Source organism: Andrographis paniculata, unplaced genomic scaffold (genome assembly GCF_009805555.1).
Source record: "Andrographis paniculata isolate CXL003 unplaced genomic scaffold, ASM980555v1 Contig66END, whole genome shotgun sequence".
In the NCBI taxonomy this organism is placed as follows: domain Eukaryota; kingdom Viridiplantae; phylum Streptophyta; class Magnoliopsida; order Lamiales; family Acanthaceae; genus Andrographis; species Andrographis paniculata.
The window spans coordinates 4,634,289-4,653,920 of record NW_026137602.1 but is presented as its reverse complement, the minus strand read 5'-3'; the positions used below and the strand labels follow the sequence as shown (position 1 = coordinate 4,653,920).

Here is a 19,632-nt window from a genome sequence, read left to right as displayed (position 1 = left end):
TGTTTATATAATAAATCTTCGCTTATTTGATATTATTTATTTTAAAAAAATATAACATCAAATATATTTTGTTTTTACATAATATTAAATTAAATTTTAATTTTTTACTTTTTTTTTTTTTTTTGTACTTCCAAAGTTTTAAAAATCTTCAAATGTGGAGGCACACAGCAAATGTGGCTTTTATAGGGGCTAATTTGAAATTGTGTATTTCTTTAGGGTGCAAAGAAGCAATACCAATAAACCAATGATGAGCGTACCTTGGCGGAGGGAATGTGCACTCGGACACTGCCCTAATTCACAAAATTCGCTCCCATAAACCCTAACCGCAATTTCTTGCATTCCTGACCTCGCCGGCGCTGGCCGTGCATCATGAGCCGCTACGATAGTCGCTCTGCCGACCATGGATCCTACCGCGACAGACGCGGGTATGTGCGTTCAAATTGCTGTGCCTATATGTGTGCTGGTTGAGTTGTTTTTTGTCTGTTTGATTGGGTTTACTTCCGGATGGAAATATATTACGAGTTTGCGTATGTGTGTTTGATTTTTAGGGATTCGGGGTTTGATTATAAAAGAGATTACGAGAGCAGTTACCACTCTTCATCCTCCGCTAGGAAAGAGTACGATTCGTCGTCGCGGAAATCGGAATTGGATGGATTGACTCCGTTCGAGAAGAACTTCTATGTGGAGTCACCGTCTGTTGCTGCTATGTCTGAAGCTGACGTGCAGGAGTATAGGCGGAAACGGGAGATTACTGTTGAAGGGAAGGATGTTCCGAGGCCTATTAAGAGTTTTCGGGATGTTGGTTTTCCGGGTATTAATTTTAGTGGTTTACTTCTGAGATTTGTGATGCTTGCTCGTTATTCTCTCGTACTGTGGCTTTTGTATTTCATTATATTATGTTATTGCATGCATATAGTTTGATTATCTTGTGCTGTTAAAGAAGGAAGAGTGTTTTTATCGATTTTTGGGACTGTTTAGGGCGAAGAATAATGAGATTTCTCTCTGTAGTATTTTTACTGTGTCATTGGTGGGAGTGGGACTTTTGAGGAGGCATGAAGTGGGTGATTGTTAGTGCAAAAGGAGTGAATAGGAAAACGAATTTAGTTTACTGTTGCAGTTTTTTATTGCATGAAATTGCCTTGATAATTATGTTTCTTCACATAATGGAATTTTTTTTTTTGGAATCTGCAATCACAAAGCCTATTGATGAAATGTCACCTTCCAACGCGCTGTAGCTTTTGATTGTTTTTAAATTAGTCTGCTGCAGGGGGAAATTATAATTAGGGAGTTAGTTATTCTTTATCATTTTTCTTGCTCAATTTTTTTTACTTGTTTTAATCCCTTAATAATATCCAACTGAAGAATATTTTCTCTTGTGAAAGAGTACACGCTGTTAGAATTTTGCCTAAATTATTTGATGGTATGAAATTGAGTATTACTTTTGGTTACATAGTGAAATTTGGTGAGGCTTGCTTTAGTTGTCTGAGTGTAATGAGTCAGCGATGTTCACTTGTATATCAGATTGACTCATTTTTTGTTATTACAGAGTATGTTATGCAAGAAATTGTCAAAGCTGGTTTTACTGAACCTACACCTATTCAAGCACAAGGTTGGCCGATGGCTTTGAAGGGGCGTGATCTTATTGGTATTGCAGAAACAGGGTCTGGCAAAACACTTGCTTATCTCTTACCTGCTATCGTACACGTTAATGCTCAGCCAATTTTAGGTACTGCAGGATTATCTATGTATTAATTTGATCTACCTCATTATGTGGCTGTATAAGGGTGGATATATACGCATATCAAATGCAGGAACTATTTTAAAAATTGTGATTTATTTAGCACTTAGTTGTTGACAGTTTTTCCATGAATGTTTATTTGTTTATTTGCTAGCTCCGGGAGATGGCCCAATAGTTTTAGTGTTAGCTCCAACTCGTGAACTTGCTGTTCAGATACAACAAGAAGCTGCTAAGTTTGGCGCATCTTCAAAGATTAAGAATACATGCATTTATGGTGGGGTTCCTAAGGGACCTCAAGTTCGTGATCTCCAGAAAGGTAGGTGGTGATAAGCTCAACGTGATTAAGAATACTACTGTATCGTGATGTTCATGAATCGGGTATTCTCTTTCGCTTCTTTTTTCCTCTACTCATGTTTTTGTCCAAAATCAGATCTCAGTCTTGCTAATTATAATGTTTTCACCTCATTAGGTGTTGAGATTATCATCGCAACACCTGGAAGGCTAATTGATATGCTGGAATCTCATCATACAAACTTAAGAAGGGTCACATATCTGGTATTGGATGAGGCAGACCGGATGCTAGATATGGGATTTGAGCCACAGATTCGGAACATTGTTGACCAGGTTAGCTCAAACTTAAGATGCCTTGACTATAACTGAATTCAATTCTGCCGAAGTTTTTATTCATTCATATTCTTCTATAGCGAGCCTATTATTATTTTTACTTCTTATCTATCAATTGTGCAAGCATGTTTGCTTATCCTGCTTTACGTCGTACGAACCTGATTATCAATCTCAATGGACTGTGCAGATTCGACCAGATCGCCAAACTTTGTACTGGAGTGCCACATGGCCCAAGGAAGTAGAACAACTTGCCCGGAGATTTTTGTTTAATCCATATAAAGCAAGTGATGTTTAATTTGTTTTGTTTTTTTCCTAGTAGTTATAATATGTGAAACATTTGCTCTACTAATTGTCTTCTAATTGTATATCCTATGTAGAACGGTTAACGATTCGAGCCGAGTCAAATTTTAAGTGTTCGTTAATGTTTGCGAACAAGACTCGTGTTTGTTCGTTAAGCTTTTGAGCTCGTTCGTAGTGTTCGAGCTCGTCTCGTTACGAATTTTTGTTGTTTGAACTCGTATTCGTGTTCGGCTCGTTTAGGCTCGTTCGAGTTTGTTTGAGCTCGTTTGTCTTATTTTTTTAAATTTATATATAAATTATAAAGAAAATTTAAAATTATTTTATTTATATATTTTTATAAATTATAATTTTATATGTATATATAATATTTATAATAAATATATTATTTAAACGGACGTTTGCGAACAAAGCTTGGGCTCGTTCGTTAACGAAACGAGCCTGTTTATGTTGTTCGGCTCGACTCATTAACGTTCGTGAACGAGCTTTAACCGAGCCGAATCGAGCCGAGTTCACGAACGACTCGGTTCGTTTAACAGCTCTAATCCTATGATAGCTCCATGGTGATCTGTGGCTGCCTGCATAGTTATATTTTTGGATTGTTTAGATCTGAATGAAAGCATGATTTCAGCCATGTCAGTTTGTGAAGATGTCCTTGTTGTGATTTTTTTATAACTAATCTGCATTGTTCTGTTTTGTGCTTCTCTCTTTGTCCGGGAGCAGGTTATCATTGGTTCACCTGATTTGAAAGCTAACCATGCCATTCACCAGCATGTTGAGATTGTCTCAGAGAGTCAGAAATATAACAAGTATGGTCAAATCTCAACTTGCCTGTCTAAATTATTATTTTTGCCTACAAGTTTCTCGACAATTGTGGTTTGGTGTTGGTGATTTGATTTTATAAATATTTTAGACTAGTGAAGCTACTGGAGGACATAATGGATGGCAGTCGCATCTTGATATTTATGGACACAAAGAAGGGGTGTGATCAAATAACCAGGCAGCTCCGAATGGATGGATGGCCTGCTCTATCTATTCATGGAGACAAAAGCCAAGCTGAAAGAGATTGGGTCCTGTCAGAATTCAGGGCTGGTAAGAGTCCAATAATGACTGCTACTGATGTTGCAGCTCGAGGTCTAGGTATGTTTTGAAAGGGGAAGCTATTGATTGCTTTTACTTTACTGCATTTCTGGGCAAAATATCGAAATGTACCTCTGGAGACACTTCTTTTCATGGACCTTCATTGATTTTAAAAATTGGGGTCGAGGGGTGGGGAGTAAGCTATATTATGCATTTTAAAACATAATGTACTGATGAATGTCAACTTAAATAGAAATCTATTGCATTTGGAACTGAAATGTGTGTTTAGATATATTTTGTAAGTGGCTTGGAGTTTCAAGGAGTTTTGAGAATAGTAGAAAGATTAGAATAAGAAATAAGTATTTGATGTGAAGTAACTAGGCGGTGGATGCAACAATGGTTTGTATAGGAAATGGGTTTTTTATGTATATATATTTAAATAAAAATAAGTGTTGGATGTAATATATTTTAGAGAGAAATTTGTGATGAATAGTGCCAAAACAGAGTTGAAAACTTGTGTAATCAGAGGCATGCTTTCTCAGATGTGGTTATGGTATTGATTTTCATTCAGCGTTAAGTTGATTATATAGAAGACACTTCCACGTGCTTAACTAACTACTCCCGTTAAACTTGGCAGATGTGAAGGATGTAAAATATGTCATCAATTATGACTTTCCCGGATCCCTGGAGGATTATGTTCACCGAATAGGTCGAACAGGAAGAGCTGGTGCCAAGGGCACTGCATACACTTATTTTACTGCTGCCAATGCAAGATTTGCAAAGGACCTTGTGAGCATCCTTCAAGAGGCCGGACAGAAAGTTAGCCCTGAGCTGGTAGCTATGGGTCGCGGTGCGCCTCCCCCACCAGGTTAGCTTCATGTTTCAGAAACATGTTCACATGTCTTTATTATACACATATCATATATGTATCTGTATTGTGCTGGTTCACAATTTCATGAAAATTTGTCATAATTCTTGGGGCAAAATTATTTATAACTTGCCTGTAGTTTTAGTAGTCTGCACCGTATTTTCTTGTGTTTTCAAAAAATTGCGAAAAATTTCATTTTCAGGGGATTTTGTGTAATATTTTTAAAAAATATATGTGCAATATTTTTATAAATGCGATGGAGGAGTCTCATGCGATTTCTAAATTGAGAGGAGTATGGTGTTGATTTTTCAAAGCACAAGTGAATTACTCCTATTCTTGGAAGAAACTCTGATTGTTTATTCTGGTTATGATTTATCTTGATAGCTTTTGGGGGGCGAGATCGTGGAAGGGGACACGGTGGCGGCAGCAGCAGCCGGTCTTGGAACTGAGTATGCTGTTGGTGCAATGTTGGTCATTTCTGAGAAGAGAAGAGAAGGTGCAGTTGTGATCCTCACCCCACCCCACCCCACCCCACCCCAGTATGCATGCATAAAGACCAAGTGGTGAATTTGTAAAATTTGTGAGGATTTTTAGTCGAATCTCATTATAGGATATGTGAAGATATTTGATTTCTATTCTATCTATCCATCTATTTTATTTGTCCATATATTTGTTTGGATCAAATATATTAGGCTTCCCTCTCTGTTACGTCTCTTTTGGGCTTTATTGAAGTCTGTCTTCAAATCAAAGTACATTATACTGGGCTTCTATAGTTTTACCAGTAAATAAGGTGCTTGTTTTTTTTTTTAATATTTATTTTTATTTGAACCTTTTATTTTTTAATTTAAAAGCAGACAAAATAGTTGGTTGAGAAGTATTTTGAGTTGATTTTCAAAAATTTTTTATATAAAAGAATTATCCAATTACAAAATGAAAAGCTACTTCCGCAACTTCAGTTCTTAAAAAAAAAAAAAGTAAATTCGTTACTATTTACTTGGGGACGAAGAGTTCTCAAGAAACGACGTCGTAGCCTCGGAAAAGTTAACGAAACGATGTCGCTTCTAAGCAAAAACCCAAATTCCCAACCCCGTGACTGGAAGCTGAGGAAATCAAGAAAAGAACAAACGCAAACTGGTCAAGGAATTGAAACAAGAGCAGGCAAGCAGGGCATCGAAGAAGATCGACAATGAGCGAAGAAGGACCCCCGAAGCTCTACACCAACAAACCCAAAAAATGTAATCTTCATCATATTCGTTTACTCTTCGTTTTTTTCTTCGAAATCGTTATTCAGGATATGTATATTTGTTGTAATCTTCTGGCTGTTTTGATCGGGTTTGTTTTGCAATAGCGAAGTTGAAAGCGTCTGCGCCGATTACAGCGTCGTCGTCGAATGGAGCTTCGGCTGCTCCAGCGCCACCACCACCTCCGCCGCCGCCGCCGCCGCCAAATCGTCCTGCTCAACCTCAAAAGGAGTCTTTTCTTCGCCGCTATAGGTTCCTCTGGCCGCTTTTATTGGCTGTCAATTTCTCCATTGGAGGTATGCTTTTTTCTCCTCTGTTTTTATGGAATTCACATCTATTCTGTTTAGCGTTTTGACTTTTGAAATTTCTACTAATTTATCATCACCAATTGTTTATAGTTTCTGTAAAAAAAGTTTATTAATGTCAATTTATGTGCACTCTGAACTTCAGTAAATAGTGACACTATTTGAATTATGAAATGCCTGATGATTGATTAATTGGGAAATAGATATCGATATGCTCGGAAATAGGGCAGGGCTGGGAATTATTTCCTCTGTCTGATTCTGATTCCACATTCATATGAGTAACTTTGCAGTTGGCTGTTCTTTTAAGGTTTCGATGAGTTAATGATTGAGTCATAGAAGTAAGGAATCTTTGTGTTTGGTTGTGGTTTTTGTGTGCTCTTCTGTTCTATGATATTTTGATTTCGAAAACTTTTGAAAGAAAATAAGTGTTGAATATGATGTGTCTTAGGGGGAATATATTTCTACTTAGATTGCATAGTGCAAAAACAAGGTTGAAAACACAGGTTTTGTTAGATTTCTAGGCCTTGTTCAATATTATATTCACTTTTTTTACTCGTTCCACTCCCGAGGTGCTTAATTATAAGTATGAGTAGAATGATTTAACAATTTGTGAAGTGTTGGGTCGTAAAACAGCGCAAAACTTTGTAATTTGTGTTCAGTTCCTATTGCCGGTTGTCTCGTTTAAGATTGGTCGTTTTCTTGTCACTAAATAGTCAAATGTAGGTAGAGTATGAATGTACAGTGCTTGAATTTTTCATCTGTATGTCTTCAGCAATTGAATGATGTCTACTCGTATGATTTCCGGAGCATTTTCAAAATATGATACCTTATTTATTCTCCCTAGATCACAGCAATCGTTTTTCTCTTTTTGCAATTCTGATGAAAATTTGTCCTTCAATTTGCTATGGAAGTTTGAACTTGGACAAAATTATGGAGGCTGATATTTCCAATCAAAGTTACACATGCACTCCATCCTCTCCATCCGTCTCAACTCAAAGTATATATTTATTTTTTTTTTGTAGTAAATTAAAAAATAATAGAATTTTTATTGGTATTGGAAGTGTGAAAGATAGTGTTAACATTTTTGTTCTTACAATACAAAGGAAATATATATTTTGTTAAAATTAAAGTATTTTGGTCTTTATATATGAATTATTTTTTTACTATAATAGGAAATAGATAATTTTGAGTGGGACAAAAGAAAATAGTAAAATGAGTACATTGAGTTGGGATAGAAAGAGTACTTTTACTAAGAAGTTGCTCTTATCGCTCCGATTACGGGTCTGATTTGACTCAATTAATAAATATCTATAAAAAAAATAGCAAATATTAATATAACATATAGTTTGTGATGAAAAGCTAATTGTTTCAAAATAATGTGGTATGCTATCTGCTTTGTAACAAATTGCTAGTTGCTTCATATTGATTTGCTAATTCAATCAAATCAACACGGTTCTGATTTGACCTCGTCTGGTTATGATAGAAGAATCTTCGATACATATAGAAAATAAAATAGTTGTGCTTAGCTAAACTTCAGATCTTATCCAAGCAATTCATGTGGATAACTGCAGAAATTGGTAGTATGTTTACAGCTTGGCCCTTAATTTCAAAGACTTTGCTCAAGAAATAATTTTTTTTTGGCCATAATATCGATATGTATTCATATGGTTAAACAAGCTGTGAATATCCTATATATGGGCACTACTCATATTATATATATGCTGCTTTTAGCGATTAATTCTGACCCAAAAATAGCACTTTGCAGCGTACGTTCTCATAAGGACTAGACAAAGAGACACGGATTCATCAGAATCGGAGATACCCGAATCCACCAGTTCTGCAACATCATCATCATCCTCTTCAGCAATAGTCGAAGTATCCGATACTCCACCAATCGTTAAGGAGACCATACGGCGGGCCCCGATTCCCGAGGATCAACAGCGTGAGCTGTTCAAATGGATGTTAGAAGAGAAGAGGAAAGTGAAACCAAAAGACCCTGAAGAGAAAAAGCGCATCGATGAGGAGAAAGCCGTTCTCAAACAGTTCATCCGAGCCAAATCCATCCCCAGCCTCTGATTTTTCGAATTTTTCGAAAATCCAGTTCGAATAAATCGAATTCGGTATGTTTATGCTTATGTTTCCTCCCTTCTTCAGAATGGATTCTACAGTTTGGTTAACACATTTGGGATTTAAAATATTTTGTTTATTATTATTTTTTATGACGTCGGAATTCGCATCTGCTGCAGAAGTTTGAGAGTGTTTTGTTTTATTGAGAAGATTGCTTGTTGGTCACTATTTTCATGCCTCATTTTTGTGGCATTTGAAGAATATTTTCTCATTTCTGTAAAATGGTTTTTATTTAACTGTTAGCTTTTTCTTGAGCCACAAAACTGTTAGTGCCATTGACTGATACAAAAGCATTTGATTGAATCTTGAATCCACAATTTTGCGATAAAGTTAGGCTATGTCTCTTTGGATTTAATTTAATTTAATTATTATTATCTATTTATTTATTTGTGTAATTCTCATATTTTATTTTATGTAAAAATATATATACTCCATTTGTCACATAAAAATTTTTAAACTGAAATACAAATCAAATATATTTGGCAAATATATACATCTAAAAAGTGTTCAATGTAATTGCAAATGATAACTTTGTCAAAATACTTTTATATATTTTTATTCTTCAATAAAATATTAGTACCTTTTAATTTACTATGTAAAAGATAAATATATAAATTTAGATTGAGCAGAAAGGAGTTTATTTTACATGATGAGACTCTCATTTGTGCTTGCTAATTCATATTATTGCACTTAAAATATTTCAATATCTAATTGTTTATTTCTTTTTAGGTTTGAAATCTGAATTTTAATTTAAATAATAGTTTATAAAAAATTAATATATTTTTATCAACAAAACTACACAAAGGGAATACTATTAATTTATATTTGAAATAAATAACCCTACATTCTTCGATTCTCACCTAAATTCCAAAAAAAAAAAAACAAAAAAACGAAAGGGTATATATGTCATTTCACAGCCAAGCCATTCTTATCCTATGCCCTTAGATGTACACCCTAAAATACAAAGTAAATAAATCCTAATTAAATTAAAATGAAAATATAATGGAAGAGGGTCAAGAAATGTGTATGCACCCCACCCCACCCCACCCTACCCCACCCATTCAATAATAAATGAGTAGAATGCTTTTTGCCCATATTTGAAAACATATTTAAATAAGTGATGACATCAGCATCACATATAGAAAAACCCCAAAATTATTCCTCTAAGATTCTTGTTTAACAATATAATTCTAAACTAAATAAATAAATAAATAGTAATTAATTTTTTATATGATGCCTAGTTGGGCAAATGATTGTTGCTTGTTGCTCACTTTGGATAAAATCATGATGGGTTTGTGCTCAAATACCAAATTTCAATATTAAAAATATCAAGGCAAACGTGGGTTAATCATTCCCTCATAAGTGACTTAATTCATTATTTTATTTTTAGTCTTCTCTTCATCCCCAACAGTCAAACAAATTACACACTCTCTCCCTCTATTTTATATCTCTATCATCTTATTTATACATAAATTAGGAAAATGATAAATTCAATCAATTTTTGTTTGAATAATATTTTTAATGCGATATTTTATATGAAATAATAACAATAATATATTTTTATTAAAAATAAGATATAAGCTAATTTGAGTTTAAAATCAAAACTAAGTATACCCTAAAAAAGTAGTAATATATATATATATATATTTGTATATATTTATAATATAGACATTCAATAAAATTATTTTTTAAATAATTCCTCATCATACAAGAAGAAGATCCACAAATTTCCCTATTAATAAGATAATACATAGCTTTGCTTTAATTATAATTGAACAAATAATTATAGCCACATGAGGGGCATGGACTCATTAGAATAATTTAATCCACAATTTTGACCAACCAATTCAACCTCAGGGTTCATCCTATTTTTCTATATCTACTAACATAAAAATAAATAAATAAAATAAAAATCTTAACTTTATAGATATTTATAATGAAAAATTAGACTTAGTATATAAATTATATGTATATATATATATATTGTGGGCATCTGTCAAATATTCAAATTATTAGCCTAATGTATTATTGTTTAATGAACCAAAAAGATCATGATCACTTCAATTAATTAATTAAATCACTACAAAATAAGCTATATGTAATTAGATTATTTTATTTTATATTATAGGGAAATTTAATCATTAGTTGGCTTTACGAAGAAGACGTCTTTAATTATCGAATGTAGGCTTCTTTTCTGACCCGCAATTTATATATAAACATTAATTGTACCTACGTTCAATACATTTTAAACCTTTTAATTTTCAATCCCAATTGGTCGAAAAGTAGTTTGAATTAAGATAAAATATATTAAAATATAAATTTTTATTTTTATTTTTATTTTTATCTATTTGTGTTTATTTGTGTGTCTGAGAGTTGAATTTTGAATTTTAAATAGTAAAATCTAAGAAAGAATTGTTATAATGTAATATAAATAAATATTGAATGTAAATTAATTTTTAATGCAATATAAAAAAATTATAAGTATTTAATTTAATATTTTTTGAAAGAAAAATTTGTAATAGTAAAAATTTAGGTCAAAATCTTCAAGCAATCACAATATTTGTTTTGTTTGAAATTGGATTAAAATGAAGTATTGATTTGAATATTTTTATTAAAAGAAAAATGCTATCTATTGAAAGACAAAATAGTGTATTTCTATTAGTAGAATGAATAGTAATAAAAAATAATTTGAATTTCAGATCATAACCAACACACCCATATTTTACACTATCTTGAAAATTGGACAAAAAATAAAAATTGATTTAAGAAAATAACTAATTCCAAAACATTTATTAGATTTGAATTTTTTATTTTATATAATAGTATTTGTATTATTTTCTTCAGAAAATTGAGAGTCCAATAGTACAAAATTGGTAAGAAAAACCAAAAGAAACAAGCTATCAATTCATAGTGTGACTAAAGCCAAAGTAAAAATACAATATAGTTTAGTGGTGTTTGCATACTGCAGCCAATATATATATATATATATATAATAATAATACATTCGTCTGGCTCTAAGAGTCATATTTACGGTTGATATTTGAATATTAATTATTATATCAAAATAAAGTACAGATTAAGAAAAAAATACAAAAATACTTTCATTAGTTTCTTGTAATGCTAATAGAATGACATTTGTAAAAAAAAAATTATACAAATACAACGGTATTTTTATTGTTAAATGCAAAAAGACTGATGAATTCAATAATACACACAGACATACATACATATATATATTATGTATCTATTATGTATAATTATCATCTTCTTTGATTTCACTAAAGACTTCTCTTTGTCTGAACAAATACCTTAGCAGAAATCAAGGAATCTTAATTACTGAAAATAATCGTCTGATTAATACAAGAAAAGGGTTCGAAGAAGAAATGGAGATCAGCAGTTTTTGGAGTTTGGCAGCCATTAACACAGCAGCAATATTATTACTATCATTATTAGTGTACACGAAATTGAGAAAAGATGCTGCAACGAATCCTGGCCGTCCATGGAACCTCAGATCATGCAAGATTCTGCCACGTGGCAGCCTCGGAATCTGGCCTTTCATCGGAGAGACTCTCCACTTCATCGCCTCTGCTTATTCCGACAGGCCCGAAGCCTTCATGGACAAACGACGTCGTTTGTGAGTTGAAATTCAAATTGGGGGAAAAAAATTTATTGCAGAAAACCCTAATTTCAAAAATCGATGAAATTGGTGATGTTTGTTGTTCAGGTATGGCAATGTTTTCAGGTCTCATCTGTTCGGTAATCCGACGATCGTCTCGACGGATGCAGAAGTGAGCAGAATGATCCTCCAGAGTGATCCCAATTCATTCGTGCCTTCTTACCCTAAATCGTTGATGGAGCTGATGGGGAAATCCTCGATTCTGCTCGTCAATGGCGCCCGCCAGAGACGAATCCATGGATTGATAGGAGGGTTTCTCCGGTCCGCCGGATTCAAAGTTCAGGTCACCGCCGACATGGAGAAATGTGTGCTGGCAGCCATGGCGGATTGGGGAGAAGATCGACCTGTTTACATTCAAGACGAAGCAAGAAAAGTATTAATTAATTAATTAATTAATTAATCAATTATTGTCTATTTCTGCAACAAATTATAAATATATATATATATATGTGTTATATTTATGTATATCATTTTTTATTTATTTTTTGGAAGATTGCATTTCAAGTTCTGGTAAAAGCACTGATCAGTTTGGATGGTGGAGATGCAAAAATGGAGGTTTTGAAGAAACATTTTCAGAAATTCATAGCTGGCCTTATGTCTTTACCACTCAAATTTCCTGGCACTCAGCTTTACAGATCCTTACAGGTAATTCTATTAATATTCAAATTAATTAGGGTTTCATCTACACACTTATTTAATTTAATTTTTATATATATACACCAATAAAATTTTGATATTTCATCCCCAGCTATTTACAGTTACATGAAATCACATCAAAACACTCATTTTCATAAGGAAAAGAAAAAATAAAACACCAAAACAAAATCAAAAGACACCCTTTAATTAATTCCTTTAAAATTTCAAGAATTGATTTTGGTATTATTACATATGTATAGTACAAAGATGACAATTTAATTATCCATGATATATATATATATATATATTAACATATGTCTTAACTCTAATTTGGCACTTGCTGAGTTTTCATTTAGGTTTTGCTGAGCTTGTTAATATATTCTCTTAGGGTGTGTTTGTTTGAAAGATTGGATTTAATTATCACTATTCATTCCATTTTTTTCCCCAAAAATATCAAATCAAACACCTATTTTTCATTTTTTATATTATACTAAAAATCAATTTTACATTCAAAACATCACATCAACACCTATTTATATCACATCATACAACTATTCAAATTCAAAATTTTTACTATTCAAATCCCAATTCAAAATCCAATTCCCCAAACAAACACACCCTAGTTTATTTGAATAGATTTTCAAATATGAAATCTCAGCACAACCATTCTCAATAAATCTGTTCTCCATTTTTTTGAACAATCTGTGTCTTGTTAACGTTTCACTTTGTTATTTGACAACTAGAACTAATTCATCACAACAATATATTTCCATTTGATTACTTCTTTTGGATTATGTGTGTATTTTTTATTTTAATTATTTTAACATTTTCTTTATAATTCAGGCGAAAAAGAAAATGATAGAGGTGATAGATGAGATAATAGAAGCAAAAAGAAAAAGAATTTGCAGAATGGATGAGAATAATAATAAGAACAATATGTATGGAAATGGAGCTGCAAAAGATGTTGCAGAAGCACTGATGATGAACGAAGATCTTACAGACGATGCAATTGCAGAAAACCTAATTGATCTTATGATACCTGGAGAGGATTCTGTTCCTCTTCTCATCACTCTTTCCCTAAAATACCTCTCTGAATCTCCTGCTGCTCTCCACCTTCTAACAGTAATTACTAAATTTAATTTTGTCGATAGATCGATCGATTGATCGATCAGTACTTCTAATAATTAATTAAACTCTATTTCTTCTAACAATGCTGAAAGATGATTTTTTTTTTTTTTTTCTTCAGGAGGAAAATGTTAGCATGAGGAGAGTGAAGGAGAAGAAAGGAGAACCCTTTTCATGGAATGATTATTTGTCACTGCCCTTCACACAAAATGCAAGTTATTTAATTTATTAATTAATCTTATATATATATATGGCAAAATTGCTTATAATTCATTTATATTTGGAAATATTTCATCATTCTTTATAATAATTCTAAAATCGTACGAGGCTCCATTATGTTTACGAAACATTGTAGCAATATTTTCAAAAATACGAAAAAGAGTTTGCAATTTTTAGGGTTTGTAGAAAATTTAGTGCAATATTTTCTAAAAGTGTATGATACAAGACTTTCTATACTATGTTTGTGTATATGTTATAAATAAGTTTGGGTAGATATGAATAAGTGATGATTGATTTTGGATTTTGTATTAATTTGTATGATATTAATTGTTGCAGGTGATAACAGAAACCCTAAGAATGGGGAATATAATAATAGGGGTGATGAGAAAGGCCATGAAAGATGTAGAAATCAGAAAGGGAAATGCACATTATTTGATCCCAAAGGGATGGTGTGTTTTGGCCTATTTCAGATCTGTTCATTTGGATCATCATCTCTATGACTTCCCTTATCACTTCAATCCTTGGAGATGGCAGCACCAAGTATTATTACTCATTAATTTTATTTCACATATCTATATATATATATATATATATTAAATTAAATTTAATACTTACTTCTTGATCAATAATAATTCAATATATACATATGTGCAGCAAAATAACAAGGAAATGGTGATGAGTAAATTTACACCATTTGGAGGAGGGCAAAGGCTGTGCCCTGGCCATGAACTCTCCAGGCTGGAGGCTTCCATTTTCCTTCATCATTTCGTCAATCGATTTGCCCGGTAATTTATTAATCAATTAATTTTATGTTTTTACACTGTTGGTGGACTCCCGTTTGTAGATAAATAAATGATGCATATCCCTAACAACTTAAACTTTTAAGTGAGACTGCCATTTACATCGTCTAACCTAACAATTTAAGTTTTTTGGTGAAACTGTTATTTACATCATCTAACTCACACTATTAAATAAATATTAAAAATAATATACAATACTTATTTTCGATTCAAAATATCATTACTTTTTACTAAAAACCAAACCCTAATTCTATTTCTTGATTATGTATATTGTATTGTGTGTTGATTTCATTTATATGTGGTGCAGATGGGAAGCTGAGGAAGACAGCATTATAAACTTCCCAACTGTGAGAATGAAGAGAAGATTGCCTGTTTGGGTCAAAAAGGCCACTTCAGATCAATTCAACATTTTTAAAATTAATTGAACATCTTGGGATTATTTCAATTTCTATATATATATATATATAGTTAGATCACACACATATATATTTTATATTGTTATTGTCATTACATTGCTTGTGGACACAAGCATACATACACACACAAACACACACATATATATATATGAAATGGGATTGAATCATATTTATTTTCTTTTGAATTTGTGTGTTTTAAAAGTATAAAAGAAATCCATCCAATTATAATGTGAATACACTGATTTACATTGTAAAATTTTGTTGAATGCTTATGTATTATACAATAAAAAAAATTATTGAATTACAGTATAAATCTATTGAGAACTGTAGATCAATTTGGCAAGTATTTTTTTACCCTTTCTGAAAAAAAAAAAGGAGAAAAAAATAATTTGGATTTAAATTATTGGAATATTTCTATATAGGGCTGTGAATTTTATGGTTGGGCAGAAGTGAACCATTTTATTGGGCTTTTTAAAATATGGCCCAATTATAATTTAATTTATTGGGCCCATGGTAATCAGCACTAGTGAAATTTTACAAAATCACCTTGCATGAGTTTGCTGCAAACTACAGCGTGATTTGATGCAATTGCAGAGCACTACTTCGTCCTTCACTGGTTACAGGTGCGAAATTCGGATTGATGTTAGTTTTACAGTTCAAACTTGCCGGATTTGTAGTTGTGTTAAACCAAGTGATAGTGTGCTATGCACAGCAGAGGATTGTAATTTGTAGCTCGTTGTTTTTCCTTCGGAATGAGCTGATGTTTGTTGTTCTTGTTGTTGAAGTCATTAATTGATGCAGTACCTACGTAGGATCGTGAAATTATTTTATTTTTATGTAATAATTTTTAGGTCAAAAGTGTTTCTGATCTTTGTAAATCCAAACTGAATGTGTTCCCCTCACAGTGTAAACTAAGCAATGTTAATTGGACTGTGTTAGAGTTCAGTCTGAGCAGTAGGTGTTGATAGGAAACTGAAATTGGAGAATCGGACTAAGAAATGTTCTTTTTGTAATTTGTAGCTCGTTGTTTTATCTTCGGAATGAGCTGCTGTTTGTTGTTGTTGTTGTTGAAGTCATTAATGGATGCAATACCTACGTAGGATCGTGAAATTATTTTATTTTTATGTAATAATTTTTAGGTCAAAAGTGTTTCTGAGCTTTGTAAATCCAAACTGAATGTGTTCCCTTCATAGTGTAAAATAAGCAATGTTAATTGCCCAGTTTTAAAGTTCAATCTGAGCAGTAGGTGTTGGTGTTGATAGGAAACTGAAATTGGAGAATTGGACTAAGAAATGTTCTTATGGTATTACTCTGTACTTGGCGATTGCTTTCTGCTCTTGCACAAGATAGAATGTTGTGTGGTAATTTCATTCCAGTGACAAAATCGATTGAAACGATTTTATTAATTTGGTAATACTGTCAGCACAGGAATATTATCATATGGTAAATTCTTGAATCAGAAGTTCTTTAAGAAATCCACTTCTATAGGGGGTACCAAACTCTCATTTGCTTTCATGCTCATTTGATCATTGATAAACTAGCTTCATATGGGGAAGATGGAAAAGATAATCTACAATATTCACTTACAAAATATGTAACTTATGTAAATTATGTTGTTTCTTACTTAAAAGCAGATGTGGTTGAACAGGATTACAAAGTAGTTTCACATGGGCCAGGCTCCAGGTACATAACTTCAAGTTGATTCCTGTCTGAAACTATCCGCACATTTTAATTCATATTGATTTATATTGCACATACATAGAAGCATCATGAAATTGAGCCCATTTAGAAAGCTATACTTGTGTGAAGTTTTATAACTGAAAAAAGATGAGTATTCAAATGTGTTCTCTTTGTCAAGGTTTCTTGATGGATTAATCAATGGTTGGTTTGGTTGTTCTGGCTTTTTTCTGCTGCTTTCATTCTCCTGTCAAACTCTTCCATTTCAGCATGACTTCTTGCACGTACCTGATAACATATATGAATATTAGTCATACCCAATTAGTGCCACTTGAACTTAGGAAATGAATCAGAATTAGGACAAAAGTGGGATATAGTAAGCTACCCATAATCTTGAGCGCTTCCCATTAATGGAGTTTTCCTGCATTAGGAATTTAAACTATTTACAACTTTACAACCTTATTACCAAACAGTGTAAATGTGCTTGTCTTTGTATGCTACAAGCAATACCTCATTACTTAGTGTTGGCAATACCAAATGGTTTATCCATTGTGAATCGACAACACCTATCCTTATATGTGGCTTCTGCAACACCAAAAGATTATATTACATGCTTAGAAACAATCACTAAATGAAATTAGAATAAATTAACAGTGGAAAAGGGTTGTATTAGATAGTTAGTTACCTCAACACATCTATAAAATTCAAAGTCAATTCCCCAACCATGAACTAAGTCATTCTGAATCATGTTCCAAACACAACTCCATATGTTACTTGAGAATACTGGAGCCATTATTTCGACAAACCTGTCAAACCATTTGTGTTCTAAGATAGAGTAGTAATTCCAAGAAATGCATAAAAACATTATAGGTAGAACTTATTTGAATCTGTACCCTGCACAAGGTGGCAAGAACAGACTCTGGCAATTATCTTCCACAGCTTGCCTGCAAGGAGAAAATTTTAGAAAGATAGAAATATATCTATATATATATATATATTACAACACACACACACACACACCAGTGGACTTCAACTCCATCTCTTTTAAGTGTCATCTTGTAGGTCAACCCTTTTGTTGAAGTTACTGCTGGCTGTGATATTTCAAGCCCATATTTCTTCACCACTTTTATGTACCTAAATTTGTTGCAATATTATGCAAAATTCAACCAATTTTTATGACAACATAATGTTGTAAAATTCTACTCACTCTTCTGCACTAAAATTCTCTACCCCAAAATCTTCATCCCATATGAATATATATTCATATTCTGCCACTATATTTGGATGAAGAAATCTTTTCACATACCACCTGCATTTCAAGTTCAGGGAAATCATTTCTGCATATCTCTGTGTGTCTAAACATTAATAGATAACAAAAAACCAATAAATAAAACACACCATTTAGTTTGTCTCTTTGCAGAGATATGTATAGCTCTTTGTGACCATTCGTTGTCCCATTCGCTTGCTCTCCCATCATAGTGAAACAACACTATTGTAAAATTCTCAGAGAACTAAAAAAAAATAAACAAACATTTCCTCTGCATCAAATCAATAAATCAAAGGGCTTGAAAAAAGATTCAAGCAGGATATCAAGAACTCACTTTGCTGACTATTTTGTTCACAATTACTTTCTGCTTAATCCCAACTGCTAATGCTAGCAGATACTTTGTTTTACTGGGATTTTCCTGCATTTGATCATGTAGAAAAATAAGCACAAACATATACAACACCAAAAAAATTAAAACACCGAAAACATTAGAGACAAAAAGACTTGCATTTTCCGAACATCCTCGGAGGGAAAAATCCGAATAAGGCTCAATTATGTCAGGGGGCAATCTTTCGGCTCCTCGTGGATTCATGGACTCATATATCTACATAGAAAACTTTAAAAGCTTTTCTTCTTAATGTTTTCAAGAATGTAAGAACATAGGATGTACTTTAGGCTGAGGATCAAACTTGTAGCCTTCATCGAATATTGTATGTTGCCAGATGGAATCTAGACCTTCAGTTACATAAAATGATGACAATTTTCCATCCTGCACAAAGTAGATCAGAAAATGTTCATATGAAAAACATACAAAAGGAACCAATTTCTTCGAAGAAACAGATAGGGATTTTGTGTTAGTGAAACCTTAAACATCGTACGGACTGATGATCCTAGGAAACATCCCACAAGAATGCTGATCAAAGCTAACAACATCAGCCATGGTTTTGGCAGTTTTCTGCATTTCAGAGTTCTCATCCTTTTGTTTGTATTCGAATTTAGGACAATCTGATTTTATTCAAATGAATCGAAATGGTTAGTGAGTGAAGGGTTTTTGTTGTGGATGATTGTTACTGTAAATCGGGTCTGGGGATTGAAGGGATAATAACATCAAAATAAGTAAGTTGCGGTGTGTAAACTAATTCAAATTCGTATTTTTACTTTACTTTTCTAGAACATTCTTTCCTATAATTCATTTTTATTGCCATTAATGTCGTAGGTATCAAGTCCCTGTCGAATAAGATGATTCGGTCAACATACCTAAATAAATGCCTATATGTTTTAGCGAGCGAGACATTCCTGACCGTGGGAAGGCCTAGGGCCGAAATTAAAATTGAGACTCTTAATATAAGATATATAAATAAATAAATTTGTAAATATTTTTAGATAAAAAATTATTAATAATAATAATTATTTGTATGTATGTATGTTCATGTTTTTTTACTCATTTATTCATTTTTATAGATATATTTTAGATATTATTTTATGAATTTGTTAAAAATAAATAAAATAATAAAAAACAACAATGTTGGTTAATAA

The 19,632-nt window shown here is 32.5% G+C and overlaps 4 protein-coding genes across 6 annotated transcripts; 3 read left to right on the top strand and 1 right to left on the bottom strand.

Annotated features, from left to right (window-relative positions):
• Nucleotides 1–257: 257 nt before the first annotated feature.
• Nucleotides 258–5,151, top strand: LOC127263069 (DEAD-box ATP-dependent RNA helicase 20). The gene is made up of 10 exons (XM_051292005.1): nucleotides 258–425; nucleotides 549–811; nucleotides 1,547–1,726; nucleotides 1,893–2,054; nucleotides 2,208–2,362; nucleotides 2,550–2,642; nucleotides 3,383–3,468; nucleotides 3,573–3,799; nucleotides 4,377–4,607; nucleotides 4,992–5,151. Exons 1-10 carry the CDS (start codon nucleotides 370–372, stop codon nucleotides 5,054–5,056), a joined length of 1,518 nt encoding a protein of 505 aa, XP_051147962.1. The 5' UTR covers nucleotides 258–369; the 3' UTR covers nucleotides 5,057–5,151.
• A 447-nt stretch (nucleotides 5,152–5,598) lies between these two features.
• Nucleotides 5,599–8,448, top strand: LOC127262740 (uncharacterized). 3 transcript variants are annotated; one of them, XM_051291546.1, is made up of 3 exons: nucleotides 5,599–5,842; nucleotides 5,961–6,144; nucleotides 7,909–8,448. In XM_051291546.1, the coding sequence occupies exons 2-3, from the start codon at nucleotides 5,998–6,000 to the stop codon at nucleotides 8,227–8,229; spliced, it is 468 nt and encodes a 155-aa protein (XP_051147503.1). In that variant the 5' UTR covers nucleotides 5,599–5,842; nucleotides 5,961–5,997; the 3' UTR covers nucleotides 8,230–8,448. The 3 variants fall into 3 exon arrangements, with proteins under 3 accessions (XP_051147503.1, XP_051147501.1, XP_051147500.1); XM_051291544.1 differs by having other exon boundaries at nucleotides 5,607–5,842; nucleotides 5,956–6,144; XM_051291543.1 differs by having other exon boundaries at nucleotides 5,620–5,842; nucleotides 5,956–6,144; nucleotides 7,919–8,448.
• Nucleotides 8,449–11,566: 3,118 nt separating this feature from the next.
• LOC127262812 (3-epi-6-deoxocathasterone 23-monooxygenase CYP90D1) lies at nucleotides 11,567–15,252 on the top strand. Its single transcript, XM_051291642.1, has 8 exons — nucleotides 11,567–11,914; nucleotides 12,005–12,329; nucleotides 12,449–12,601; nucleotides 13,436–13,714; nucleotides 13,839–13,928; nucleotides 14,273–14,476; nucleotides 14,591–14,721; nucleotides 15,044–15,252. Exons 1-8 carry the CDS (start codon nucleotides 11,664–11,666, stop codon nucleotides 15,159–15,161), a joined length of 1,551 nt encoding a protein of 516 aa, XP_051147599.1. The 5' UTR covers nucleotides 11,567–11,663; the 3' UTR covers nucleotides 15,162–15,252.
• Nucleotides 15,253–17,291: 2,039 nt separating this feature from the next.
• Nucleotides 17,292–19,057, bottom strand: LOC127262908 (uncharacterized). The gene is made up of 9 exons (XM_051291774.1): nucleotides 18,968–19,057; nucleotides 18,767–18,865; nucleotides 18,431–18,514; nucleotides 18,228–18,340; nucleotides 18,037–18,138; nucleotides 17,850–17,963; nucleotides 17,723–17,773; nucleotides 17,515–17,635; nucleotides 17,292–17,414 (listed from the first exon to the last, which is right to left on the bottom strand). The coding sequence occupies exons 1-9, from the start codon at nucleotides 19,055–19,057 to the stop codon at nucleotides 17,292–17,294; spliced, it is 897 nt and encodes a 298-aa protein (XP_051147731.1).
• Between the last annotated feature and the right edge of the window lie 575 nt (nucleotides 19,058–19,632).